A 13,772-nucleotide genomic window follows, 5' to 3' on the forward strand; every position below is an offset into this window, starting at 1 on the left:
CTTATTTAGTTAGTAATGTCCCTTGTTATTATTTGATGTATTTAGTTTATTTATTTGTTTATTTATTTACTTATTTATTTATTTATCTATTTATATATGCTGGACACTTTGTTCATTTTCTTCTAGTTGACACCTACCGCAGTTTCTATTACCGCATAGTTTTATTGCTTCCGGATATTTGCCTAGAGGCCAGTGCCCCGTGATATTTGCTACAATTTTGAATACTCTTTTCCTTGATCTATAACAATGCAACCAAGCGGACAACCTGTTTCTCTTGCTATTATTCCAAGAAAGCAATACAGTACCTCCGCTTCGGATTCATCGAAACATGTCCCTGCCTCAGCCAACTCATCTGCCTTGTTATTGCCTCTGATTTTCCTATGTCTGGAAACCCGCACAAGAGAGACTGTTTTTGACTAAAGTACTGAGCGCAATGGCAATTTTCAATCTTCAACCAGCTTAGATTTGATTCTACAGACAGAGCAATACCGGATTCCTCAGATTAGAAACCCGCTACTACACCACAACTCATCCTGCGTACGACGGCAGGCTCTCTATCGGTCAGTCGATCTATTCCATGTCCCCTTCTAAATGGGAATAGCACTTCCATGTTACAGCTGGAGTTTAGATTGCCTACCATTTAGGGCCCATCTTTAATTCAAAATTTGGGTTATCGTTCCTTATCTAAGTTTGACCACAGTTTTTATACCCACTTCATTCTCCTCATTTGAGACTAGCATTTAGGGAATCTGTTAGGCAGGATCTTAGTGCACCTGTTATTGCTGCGCCCACTGCCCTTTATATGATCCTTAGTTTGATTAAATTACATATATGGTTTGTTTAGTCCGGGTCAAAAAACTAGTTTTCTTTGCATCTGGTATGGGTACCGGGACACAATGGCATACTAGGAAATGAAAAGATGCTCAGCTTGGAAGAGTCAATATTTACCTGCGAGCTCATAATTAAGATGCAAGTACTAGTGTGGAAACATATGGAAACTTGTGTGGCCTGAATGGGATCCGAAAAAACCAAGAATATTTGCACTCTCAATAGAAGCAAAATGGCAATGGCCTTTTCGTTTACTCACAGGACATTTCTGATAGGCAGACCTGCAGAACGCCTCGAGGTCCATCGCAATGGCTTCTGCAAGAGTTGCTACGATGAAGAAGGTCCCTAAACGATCAGGCATTGACTTTGCGATTTAATGAAGAATGGGATAGTTTTTAAGATTCGTAGACTCCAGTTAGAGGAAATTGCATTTACTCTGACAGCCACTAATTTTGGGTTCCAATCCACAGCGCTATACATGGAAACTGCTTGGCGGACGACTTAGAAAAGAAAGGTACACGAAACGTTATCACCGGTTATGAAGCAGTTGGGGCAACTCTGTACTCCTGTTTTTCACTTTTGGGCATATGGGTCTCATATCAGCACAGCAAGCGCTTGGCGATAACTATAACATCTGAAATTGCAACATTCTTCTGACCTAGGTTGGATCGAGAGCGGTCGCAAAGTACTATTTGTGCAAGTGCATCCCCTTTCTTCGAGAATCTCTAACTAACCTAACCTAACCTAACCATAAGAACCATTTGGTGATATTTCCTGTTTTTTTTATTTCTTGCATAATGAAACCCTTACACCTTACAGGAGCGGCATACATATGTAATTATTTAGTTTTCAATTACCTGTTCGTTATCTTGATTCATTTTGAAGTTGTATCCAAAGTAGATCGGCATTTCCGTACTATAAGGGTATAGTAAGTAACGCATATTTTCGATGAAAGCGTAGCTGTAAATAAAAACGAAGTGCATTATGACCGGAAATAAACTCAAATTTTAGTGTTTGACATAGCAATCATTAGTGCGGAGCAGTATCGATTGGAATTCATTCGTAGCCATTTTATTTACATATTATTTACCGTTGCTTTATCCTTTGCTTTTAAAAATTATTTTACTGTCAAAATTTCGTCACTTAGCCTCAAAAATTTATTTCAGAGGATGTGTTTTTAAAACAAAAAAGCTTAGATTTTCTGATTGTACTGGGGCGCAGGAGGTTCAACTATATTAATGATTTTAGCAGATAAGGATAAATATAACAGTGATTTTTTCATGGACCATGAGTATAGTGGTTTAGATTCCATCTCTAATGAAACATATCCTGATGGGGAGCAACAGATCTTGGTGTGCATTGGGAAAATTTATGCAAACGATTCAAGCGGGGTTTGATGCAAGTTTTTGCACTGTTAAAATGCAAAGACTTATTTTCTCAATTATTACACTAAGGGCAGTGACACGATTGATATATTTGTACAGATTTGTACATTGTTTATATTATGCTATTGGTAGAAAATAAAAAAAAAAATTGGGAAGAACCAAGTTAGCTACTTAGGAATCATATTCGACAGAAAAATTCCTTGAATACGGAGCTGCGGAACTGAAAGATCCAGAAAGAGCGGTTTCACCGTCAACTTAATTGCTTCTTATCAGCTCGTTTGTGACTTTTTTTTGCTAAAAATTCTTCGCTGGACAAGTGGCCAATATAGTAGTACTTTTTTTCAGTGTACTAAATTTGATAGAAAGGAAATAGACTTTTTTTTACTCACGTATCATCGTCGGCCTTGTAGAACCAGTCCATGTCATCTCCATATTTGTGATATATTTGCTCAAACGCCAATCTTGTTTTACCCCATATTTTGCCATAAGTATCCTCAACTTCCGTTATAACCAGCGTTTCGCCCAATTCTTCATCTGGCTGCGAGGTAACGAATAAAAGACGATTACAGCGCCTACCCCAGGTGCGACGTACATGCAACGCTTTAGTTTTATGATTTGCTGGCGTAGTCATAACCCAACAGAGTATGCGTACCTTATTAGCTAACCGTTCGGCTAAGGTGGTGTTGTTAGTGGAATTTCCTAAGGTTGCATTTACTCTTGAACCATCATCATTACGAAGCCGACTTAGTGACTCTAAGTTTACAAAGCCATGTCTGTAACTCAAAAATGCTGCTATAAAAGCAATTTCTATTGCTACGAATGCGATGCGTCGTTGCTTCGACATTGCTGTTACGATTTTGGAATACAACTAAAATATTTTGAACTAAAGTGAAGACATGCCGATGACAGGTGAATTATCAATTGAAGCAATTAACTAAATGGATATTTGTGTAAGACATGTAACAACTTGTTAGTGGGTTATGTCTTAAAATTGTGATAAAAATTTTACTGACATCAAACGCGCTGCTCCGTTTATAGAGAGAAGATGTTGTAGAAGTGAATGTAAGCTTGTTTGTACATTTGAACATTTGTATGTACATACATATGTACATAAAGTGCTTATGAACCGAGAAATGTGATACAATATCACAAACATAAATTGCAAATAATTATTGCATTACTTTGATTGTTTACAAGAGTTTTTGTGTTATTGCAAAAATATTTAATTTCTTAACACTTACTAACTGCCACCATAGATACACAGATGTGTAGATATACTACCTACTCTTCACAACACTTCGCCAAGAAAATTGTTTGAGGGAAGGGAGTAGAGATGGGCGCGGGAATCCGCGGGACCTACGGTACTGATTTCAAAATGGCGAGGATGGGCGGCGTCGGGTAGGTCATTCAGAAATTTGAGGGCGGGACGTGACCAAAATCCTTTCCCGATACTCCCGGTAAAACTCGCAACCTCAGGAAAATTCGGAAAATCTTCATTAAAAACGTTTTATGAAATAAACACTTTTTCATTTTTCATTTGGACCAAAACGAACAGCAAAGCAAAAAAAAATCGGAGGATGCCAGATCTTTGGTGATTATTTAGAATTAATTTGAAATACATGTGATTTAATCTTAGTGATAGATTTCGCTAGTGATAGGACCCGCGGTACAATTCTGAAAAAATTCGGGATTGGCAGGTTCGTGACTCAAAAAGTTTAATTTCGGGATGGGCAGGATCGGGATTAAATATTTAATCCCGTGTCTATCTCTAATATGGAGTGTGTGTGCGTATTATTTGGACCGATTGAGACTAGTCTCCGCTTTCGTCGTATAAAAACAGCCTCACAATCAAGAAGTTGGTGAAATAGTGTATTTTTGGCTGAGACAGAGATTATTTGACAACATTCTTAACTATGCAGATGTCATCTTAGTTCCATCCGCTTACTTAAGTACGTATAGAACCAGTAGATAAAGCTAAAATATGCGAAAATTCATGAATGCCTGCTGCTCTTAGGCCCGCCAGACAGCCAAAAATGTGATGGTGAAATGTGCGTATCCTAGTACCCCAAGAATGATAGAATACATCGTGCTAGTACCCGATAGAGCAGAGCAGTGACGATGTTATAGTTCCACGCCTTCAATTTATTTCTCGTCACGCCAGCTGCGGCAGAAGTCATTGTCCGGCAGACTCATTCCGCTGACATGCCTTTGCATTAAGCAATTATCGGCCATTTGCCGTGGTAGATCGGACCTTTTCTAGTCGAAGCTGGGTGAGAGTTTTCTAATCGTCCTACCTTTGGATTCCTCCAGCCATATTTTATTTTCCTTCACGGAAAAGTGTGATTTTTTNTTACTAACTGCCACCATAGATACACAGATGTGTAGATATACTACCTACTCTTCACAACACTTCGCCAAGAAAATTGTTTGAGGGAAGGGAGTAGAGATGGGCGCGGGAATCCGCGGGACCTACGGTACTGATTTCAAAATGGCGAGGATGGGCGGCGTCGGGTAGGTCATTCAGAAATTTGAGGGCGGGACGTGACCAAAATCCTTTCCCGATACTCCCGGTAAAACTCGCAACCTCAGGAAAATTCGGAAAATCTTCATTAAAAACGTTTTATGAAATAAGCACTTTTTCATGTTTCATTTGGACCAAAACGAACAGCAAAGCAAAAAAAAATCGTAGGATGCCAGATCTTTGGTGATTATTTAGAATTAATTTGAAATACATGTGATTTAATCTTAGTGATAGATTTCGTCACGCCAGCTGCGGCAGAAGTCATTGTCCGGCAGACTCATTCCGCTGACATGCCTTTGCATTAAGCAATTATCGGCCATTTGCCGTGGTAGATCGGACCTTTTCTAGTCGAAGCTGGGTGAGAGTTTTCTAATCGTCCTACCTTTGGATTCCTCCAGCCATATTTTATTTTCCTTCACGCAAAAGTGTGATTTTTTGTTTTACGGAGAGGTAGCGGTATGCCAGCACGGTGAGCTTAGTTGACATCAGATAGGGTGATTCTCTCCCTTCGCAAGCTCGTTTGTCATGCAGTAATATTGTATGTCTCTAAGGCCTAAGCTAACTTGTTTCATTCTGTAGTCATTTCTCTCGAGGCTTCACCGCATTCTAGTGACCTGAAAGTTGCTAGGTAATCGGAGGAGTTGGTTACTAAAGCCAGTTTAGAAGAAGAGTTGATAAGCTAAAGTGCACCCTCTTTTTTTTAAACAGAGCTCTGCTTGCAAAACACTGCAGTGGCTGGGCTAAGTAAAACAGAGCTTCAAGGAATATATCCTGCTTCCTAGTCTTAGACTTACATTCAAACGCGTGAACGGCATCAGAGATATCTTGAAGTCCCAGTACCTAGTCGTCATTCCAATCATTCCTAAGAGGAATATGTGTAGAGAACTTCTTCTCAAGACTAATTGGCGGGCGGAGCGGGGTTATGTATTCTAGGCTTCCAAAAATATCAAGGTTCATATTTGCGGTGCATTTCGTCAAACGTTTAACATTGCAGCTTGCCAGAAGCTTCCCAAAAAGGTTCACGGGCAGAAATGTATGCTCTGTTTCCAAGGCTCTAGTGGGCGTGGATAGCATTGCTCCTTTGACTACCAAGTATGCCGCCGTTTGAACCTTGGTGAGTTTAGAATTAGTAAGCGAGTTATCCAGTGATGTCCACCAACCTGTAACGCTGTAAAGTAAGATACGACATACGACTGCTGAATAACCTAAGTGCACGATGTGAGTTTCGAGATACCATTTCTTGCCTCTAGCTGTTTCCAGGCGCAAAGCCCTTCCTGGCCAGTTCTTCAACGTTGCTTTGCCATGTCAGCTTACGAATGTCAATTAAAAACCTACATCGTTTCAAGTTGTACCCGCATTAAACTTCTGGCTTAGCGAAGTGCTTTTGTGCTTTATCGGTGTTGTTCTCCTGACCTATTAACTCTTTCCTGAGCTCCTCCCTGATCGGACTAGAGGTGTTTTATCCTCAAAGGACAAAAAGGCCTTTTACTGTCGCTAAGAATTAGGATTTTTTTAATTACGGTAGTTTCTACGTAAGTTAAGCTCTGCACAACGACTTTTACCATAAAATGACACTTAGAAAATGCTCTTGAATTTCCCTATAGGCACAGAACCCATAAATGCCTCGCTCAATGCCTTCTGGGGCTGCCTGTGTACCACTGCGGGTGCTTGCTTGGCTATGTCCCTCCCTAGTGGAGTTACTTAAGATTGATTCGCTGCAGAGCTCAATTTTAAATTTCTTCTTGAAAACAACTAAATACCTTGCTCATACGCTTTTTGCGGAAAGGGGATAGTGAGAGCTGGGACCCGAGGCTTTTCATGATCCTAGATGATTGGACTTTTCCTTACCTATCTTGCGAAATTTAGGAGAGCTCACTTGGCTGCCTGCCCTTAGGTGGCAGAACTACTTCCATTTCCGTCGTCGGGCATGTGCGCGGTGCTTGCGTAATGCAGACTAGGCGTTGGAGTTTGGTGAGAGACTGTCAGTCCGCGGCTGAAGTAGTTTTCGAAATCAAAGCCACCGCCCCATATGTCTATACCGGTCTTACTATCGTGGTGTACACCCATCTCATAATCTTAAGGCTAGCATTTCAGCATTTTTCAAGATTAAAAAAAAATGGTTTAAACTTTATGGTCGGGTTATTTTGCGTTTTATTTTTGAAGAAATTTCGGTAAATTTTGAAATTCTTTCTGAAGTTTTGTGGATTTTTTCGATAGCTTTCGTGCCTCTTCTTGTTTTGATTTTCGGGAGATTTTAGTAGTTTTGGTAGTACTTTTTGAGACTTTCTGGAATTTGTAGAAGTTTTCCTGACTGTTTTTTGAAACATTTCGATATCTTCTCAAAATCATTGTGGAACTTTTCAAAATCGTAAAAACAGCGAGTTTTCGGTAAATATTTAGAGATTTTTCCAAATTTATATATAGATAATTTTCGATAACTTTTGGGATTTTTTCGCGAAATTTTCTGGACACCTTTCATATATAAATTTTTTGGTAAATTTAGATTTTTTAGAGAATTCTATACCGAGTAAAACCCAAAATAACTTAAAAAGTACGGACTGCCGGAGCAATGTCTTTTTGTGCAGCTAATTAAATCTTCTGAAAACGGCAACTGCTGATAAAGAAAAAACACACAAACGCCTCAAAGCATTTGACTGACAAAATTGTTCATCGTATATTTATCTCTCATAGTTATTTATCTACAATTGGCATACAAAAAAGCACATGTTTACAAGTTGGACATATGTTTTCCATTTACTCGTTTTCTTTATAAATCATATGCCGCAACAATTTATTATCAGCTGCGCTTTAACTTCTTTTCCACATCTTCGCTCAAAAACAGTCCGCTTAGAATTCTATATACACCCCAACCGAGCAGCGCTAAAGTCCCAACTATGCCGCCTATCAACGTCGCCAGCGTATCCAAGCTATTATATTGTATAAAGTTCAATTCCTGAGCAGCTACGCGCATATGTGGCGCTCCCCTATGTCGCAACACATATTCCGTCCAGTAAATTGCCGTATCCAACGGTTTCATTGGCCGATCGTGATAACGTCGCGATAATTGCTGTATCGTTTGTGTATATTTTGGATTTTCCAAAACCTCCAATATAGCACACCTCAAATCGTCGTAAGTGAAAGATTTATAGTTCACAGACACGCCAATGCCTAAGCGCTTAATGCGTTCCATATTGAGAAATTGATCAAAGAAGACAGGCATACCAACCACGGGTTTCGCATGATGTATCGCCTCGGTGGTGCTGAGTAGACCAGCATGCGAAATGAAAAGCTTTACATTGGCATGGGCAAGAATGTCCGACTGCGGAAACCATTTGCTGATGTAGACATTCTTCGGCTTATCCGGCAACTCAACAGCTTCGAACTTCCAAAGTACACTGTAGGGTAATGAGGCGAAAACGCGCATTAGCGCGGCAATCTTTTCCTTCGACAAATTCTTACTCTTCACATTCGAACCGAGCGAGAAGTAGATCGCACCCGCAGGCGATGACTTAATAAAATCCTCCATATCGGCGGGTAGCTTCTTTGGTTTATGACTAATATGCATGCCAGCAACTTCGATGGCATTTGGCACATACGGGCGCGGAAAACTAATGGAGAAATGTTGATTTAATAGTACTAAGGAAAAGTTCTTGCGCAAAGCCAGAATATCAGCCGTGCCATTGGGAAAATATTGTTTATAGATGGCCAATTGATTGGGTAGATAGTAGTAGTGCATATGTAGCTGATGCAAGAAATGATGCCACAGATTCTGCAGACGTTGCCAGAAATTCATGCGATCGCTGAGTTGCGAAAGCGGCAAAGGCACATAAGAGATGGGTGAAGTGTTGCCCACCAACTCATCGATTGTTGGATCTGCGCCATAAGCAGATATGCCGATAATTGGTGCTTTGTAATGGTGTGCCAATGCATAGACCGCATCCATTTGTAATGCTTCCACAATGATGAGATCGAATTGTTCATGCGACTGGAGTAGCTGTTGAACGCGCGCACTTTGCAGCACCGACAAGGTGCCACCGGTAAAGAAATCATAGTAAAGATTAAGCTCTTCCCATTTATTGCGCTCCACTTCGATTACGTTAACGATGGTTTCTGTTGGACAATAAAAAAACGCGGAAGATGATTTAAATTACATTTATTTGAGTAAAAGTTAGGCNAAAAAAAAAACGCGAAAGATGATTTAAATTATATTTATTTGAGTAAAAGTTAGGTTTAAATTTGTGTACTTATATATACCCTCATAGCCATTCAGCACCTCCTCCATGGATATATCGCGAAAATTTGCTAGCGGCTTCTTCTGTGGAAAGGCTGAAATTGAGGTGACTTCATGGCCACGCGCCGCCAACTCTTTCAAATAGGCCTGCACGCAAATGTACTGAGAAGGCCCTGGGAATGGAAAAATTGACAATATTTTGGCACAGTGTAGCCGCTGCATGCCGCATAAGCTCACAAAAGCTATCAGCAGTAGTCGGATGATCACACGAAGCTGCATTTTTTTTTACTTTAAAAAAGCATAAATATACAAAATTAAATAAATCAAAATTTAGATGTTTACATTTTTTAATTTATAGTCTATTTTCACCAAGAGCTTAACTGCAGTTAAGAGCTCATGTAGTTTCAAAGAATTTTAACATAGTGTGATCGTCAAGGTTTATTTCTTAATTTTTGTTTTTTTTACTTCATTTAATATAAGCAATGAGTTGTAATCTCCTTTTCCAATTAGCATAAACTGCAGTTAGGGCTTAGTGTAAATAAACTAGTGTCCGACCGATTCCAATTTTTTTTCAGGTACCGATGCCGATGCCGATTAATCGGCATATGGGGAAAGAATCGGCCGATGCCGATGCCGATGCCGATTCCATAAAAAATTACAAATAAATGTATTAATTCATAAAATCAGTTCATTTCACGGAGTTAAAAAAAAAAAAAAAAAACCAAATAATTGAGTTAATTGGCTTGTTATGCAACATTACATACACATGTATGTACTTACATACATATGCAAGTGTAATACTATATGTACATATATCACATTTATGTACATTACATAAAACACTTTTTTTTTATGGTGCTAAGCAAAAAATATTTAGGAACATAAAATTTCATTTCGTTTTGTACTAAAATACACTCTTTTGCACTCTTATATGCTAGGTATGTATGTACATACATATAGTGGTCCACAAAATAAAAGAATAGCGATATTTTGATCGATTTTGTCTTTTTATTTAATGTTTATTATTTTTTTTTTATAAAAGTCTAGCTGGTATACAACAAACACCATATAAATTCAGATTTCAAACTTTGTACAAAAATTAGAAAAATTCTGCTTAGTTTCAAAAAAATTTCAAACTTTTTAAACAGAATTTTGGTATGCAGTTTTGTAGACCATTTCATTCTAGTATAATTAAGTGCAAGTTTCAAGCTGCTATAAAATCCCGTTAATTTTTGCAATTTTTTTTCTGGAAGTGTTCTCCATATAAAAGAAAATTGTCGCACATACTTTTGTATGGAAAAAACGTGAAACCCCTTCAACAAAAAAAAAATCATTTTTGTGAGCTGTCTGCAAATGTTTTTAATGTCGGCTGCCGCTAGAGGTGGGTAACTCAGCACTGTGCTGAGTTACTGTGCTGACTCTTAGAAATGTGCCGCACGCTCAGACTCACCTCTGAAAATATTTGTAACTCAGTAACTCAGTTTATGTGCTGACAATGTATAGCTCGGTGTGCTTCAGTGTCGATATGGTAACTCAGTTGATGTGCTGACACTTGCATAGCTCGGTTCGGCTGCATTGTTTAGAACTGTGTCGATGTGGTAACTCAATTGATGAGCTGACCCATTCACACAATACGATCTTCCAAAAAGTACCATAATAGATGGCATCACGAGACTTACCATCAGTTGAATATACGACTACCAAATTTAACAAGCAAGGCGAATAACCCAGTTATGCATACTTGCACTGCTATACCCATTTTACGTAAAAGTCAAAACCAAACCGAATTATACATGTGAAGTGCTATGCGTTGGGTAACCGCTTACGTGCATAGCCCATTTAACAGATTCTTATGTGACAACTCTCAAGCAAAACTAAGTAGGGAATTTATTCGCAAATGAACTCACCAGTTGAAATCAGCTTTCTAAAATTTTGCCGACCAGCTACGAATAGAAGCTAAGGATAACCTTTTCCAAATCGATTTCGATTACTAACATCGTCAATAATTTCGATGCACATACCAATTGTGCGATAGCACACTTGTGCCAGCTCTCTGTGCTGACTCATTAAAGTGAGTTGGAGTTACTGAGTCAGCACACCAAAATTTACAGAGTTACCCACCCTTAGCTGCCGCTTCACCTGAACATTTGAAAAGAAATTGCAAAGAATCGGCGAAAAAAGGCCGATGCCGATGCCGATGCCGATGCTCAATTTTGTGGCGATACTAGCCGATGCCGATGCCGCTTAATCGGTCGGACTCTAAAATAAACTATTAGGTTTTACTTTTTTTATTATTATATTTTCTTTCTTTGGTCATATATTACTTACTTCAAAACGTTTGATTACAGTTCTATATATTTTGTTTTTCTTTTTTTTAAACTTGATGTATCTTAAGCATATTTATCTTTTTTTTAATTTTTATATATTTTGTTCATTAATTTAATAGATTTTAAATTACGTTAAACTATTTCTAGAAACCACAAAAAATTTTCAAATATGCTTGCAGGCATATTTCTAAATTTCTTTTTTCATGCGAAATTTCCCTAAAATGCTGCTTAACTCATGCAGTAGGGTGGTCTTTAAAATATCAAAATCAAGGGGCACTCCTTTATTTTGTTCTATTTGCATACAAATTAAAGATACTGTCACGGAAACTTTAAAATTCAAAACAAAATATTTGGGGCGCTGCCAGGGTTGATAAAATCTATTTTTTTTTTTTTCGAAAAAATATTGACTTTGCCAAATATATATCTCGATAATATCAGAATTCAATTCAAGCTTTTGCCGACTTATTGCGATTTCAAAAATATCAAAATTTTTTCAAACCTTTTAACCACCTCTAAATACATATATGTTTAAAATTTTAAAATTTTTGTGGATGTCTTTATTTTGTACATAGAGCAAAATAAAAGCGTGCTCCATAACAAATTTAGATTTTGATATTTTATGGACCACCCTATTATTGAGTTTTATTTTTTAAGTGAATTCGTTGCGCCTTGTAGAGAGAAGTAGATATTTATTCTTATAATCGGCAATATCTGAAAAACAACGCAGAAATTCGGCAGCCTGAATCGATGGCCCCGGGCCACTTCAACTAAACTGGCCTATAACCCTCATCCTATCCTATCTCGAAGCTAAACTATACTAAGTAACTTTGTACTAACTCAGCTTTGTCAGACACACTGTCCTAATTCAAACACGCCTACGATATATTGTGTCTTATCTCAATAGCCTAACACCTTATCAGGATAGTTTATCTGACAGCGCTTAGTTAGTACTAAGTTGGGATGGTTCACCGAGTTTAGGTAGTCCTGCGCCCGGCGTTCAAGATAGGTTAGACTAACGGCTTTCTACAAATTGAGCTGAAGTAATTTTATTGCTTGCTGGTTTTATATGTATAACTAAATAATCGAGTACTACCCGCTCTTCAATATTTTTCCAGGATCCCCCTTAAATTGATGATCCTGTCAGAGAACACAATTGGAACACCACCGGTCGGAGGAAGCTGGACATTCGAAGAGATAACTGGCGTCCGCCAAAGCCAAAGGTTCGATTCCTAGTCCGGGTANAGGATCCCCCTTAAATTGATGATCCTGTCAGAGAACACAATTGGAACACCCCCGGTCGGAGGAAGCTGGACATTCGAAGAGATAACTGGCGTCCGCCAAAGCCAAAGGTTCGATTCCTAGTCCGGGTAACTTCACAAAATATAGAAAGTATTGGCTAACAGCGGTAGCCTCCCGGCAGGCCTTGTCAAGCCTCCAAGTGAATGTCTGCCTTCCCATAAAACCATTCGTCCTTCAGATGCATCGTAAAACTTTAGGTTCCTTCATTTGTGTTATATGTAAGTTTAAGACACACACTACAAATTGAAGGAGAAGCTCTTCGAATCACTTAGCAAAAAATGTGAGGGAAAAATTAATTTTTTGAAGAGATAACTGGCTGAGAGAAAATTTTTTAAGAAAGTTTCGCAAATTCGCAACATTTTTACACTTCTTACAAATTCCTTTAATGACTGTTTTTTTTTTTTTTGGAAACTACTTAAAAGCTTTTAAAAGTCTCTTTTTGGGTTTTCGATCCATGCACATTTTTATTGATATTGATATGTATATGTATTTATTTATTTTCAACAATTATTTATTTGAGTTAATTTTTTAAAAAAATATTTTCCAATTTTGTTTCTATATTTGGTTTAGGCACTATTTTTAGTTTATAAGTCTATACTGCTTTGTTTAATCCGATGCTTTGTTGAATATACCGTCCACTAAATACACTCCAATCGCATTTCGATAACTAATCGAGTTGTTTAGCGTGTCTTGTTGCCTTATATATCAANAAAAATATTTTCCAATTTTGTTTCTATATTTGGTTTAGGCACTATTTTTAATTTATAAGTCTATACTGCTTTGTTTAATCCGATGCTTTGTTAAATATACCGTCCACTAAATACACTCCAATCGCATCGTGATAACTAATCGAGTTGTTTAGCGTGTCTTGTTGCCTTATATATCAATTTTTTATTTTTCAGGGAGACACAGACCCCACGCATGCAAACTCAATCAAATCGGTGCTGTTGCCTATGAAAGCATTACACAATTACCCTCCATTTACTTATTTATTGCAATTCCGTCAGGTTATGTCAATTACAAAATAAGCAAATAAGAATTTCCATCACGCGATTTGCAATTCAAATTACTTACTCAGTCGCTGAGCTGTCACATTTTGTTTTCTCGTGTTTTATGAAACAATGTATTTTGTTACATATTACTTGAAATTAGGGCTGTGCGATTATTCGATTACTCGAGCA

General features: G+C 38.1%; 2 protein-coding genes across 6 annotated transcripts; both read right to left on the reverse strand.

The window, feature by feature from the left end:
• Positions 1–1,670: 1,670 nt before the first annotated feature.
• Positions 1,671–3,057, reverse strand: LOC108371248 (glycoprotein-N-acetylgalactosamine 3-beta-galactosyltransferase 1-like). The gene is made up of 2 exons (XM_017626760.1): positions 2,603–3,057; positions 1,671–1,788 (listed from the first exon to the last, which is right to left on the reverse strand). Exons 1-2 carry the CDS (start codon positions 3,055–3,057, stop codon positions 1,671–1,673), a joined length of 573 nt encoding a protein of 190 aa, XP_017482249.1.
• A 4,326-nt stretch (positions 3,058–7,383) lies between these two features.
• Positions 7,384–13,551, reverse strand: Ugt35B1 (UDP-glycosyltransferase family 35 member B1). 5 transcript variants are annotated; one of them, XM_017626764.1, is made up of 3 exons: positions 13,402–13,551; positions 8,989–9,253; positions 7,384–8,844 (listed from the first exon to the last, which is right to left on the reverse strand). In XM_017626764.1, the coding sequence occupies exons 2-3, from the start codon at positions 9,242–9,244 to the stop codon at positions 7,532–7,534; spliced, it is 1,569 nt and encodes a 522-aa protein (XP_017482253.1). In that variant the 5' UTR covers positions 9,245–9,253; positions 13,402–13,551; the 3' UTR covers positions 7,384–7,531. The 5 variants fall into 5 exon arrangements, with proteins under 5 accessions (XP_017482253.1, XP_017482256.1, XP_017482254.1 ...); XM_017626767.1 differs by having other exon boundaries at positions 8,989–9,238; positions 13,402–13,432; XM_017626765.1 differs by lacking the exon at positions 13,402–13,551 and adding an exon at positions 13,224–13,277.
• Positions 13,552–13,772: the final 221 nt, after the last annotated feature.

Source organism: Rhagoletis zephyria, unplaced genomic scaffold, assembly GCF_001687245.7.
Source record: "Rhagoletis zephyria isolate East Lansing unplaced genomic scaffold, Rhagoletis_zephyria_1.1 Rzeph_scaffold_04827, whole genome shotgun sequence".
Lineage (NCBI taxonomy): Eukaryota > Metazoa > Arthropoda > Insecta > Diptera > Tephritidae > Rhagoletis > Rhagoletis zephyria.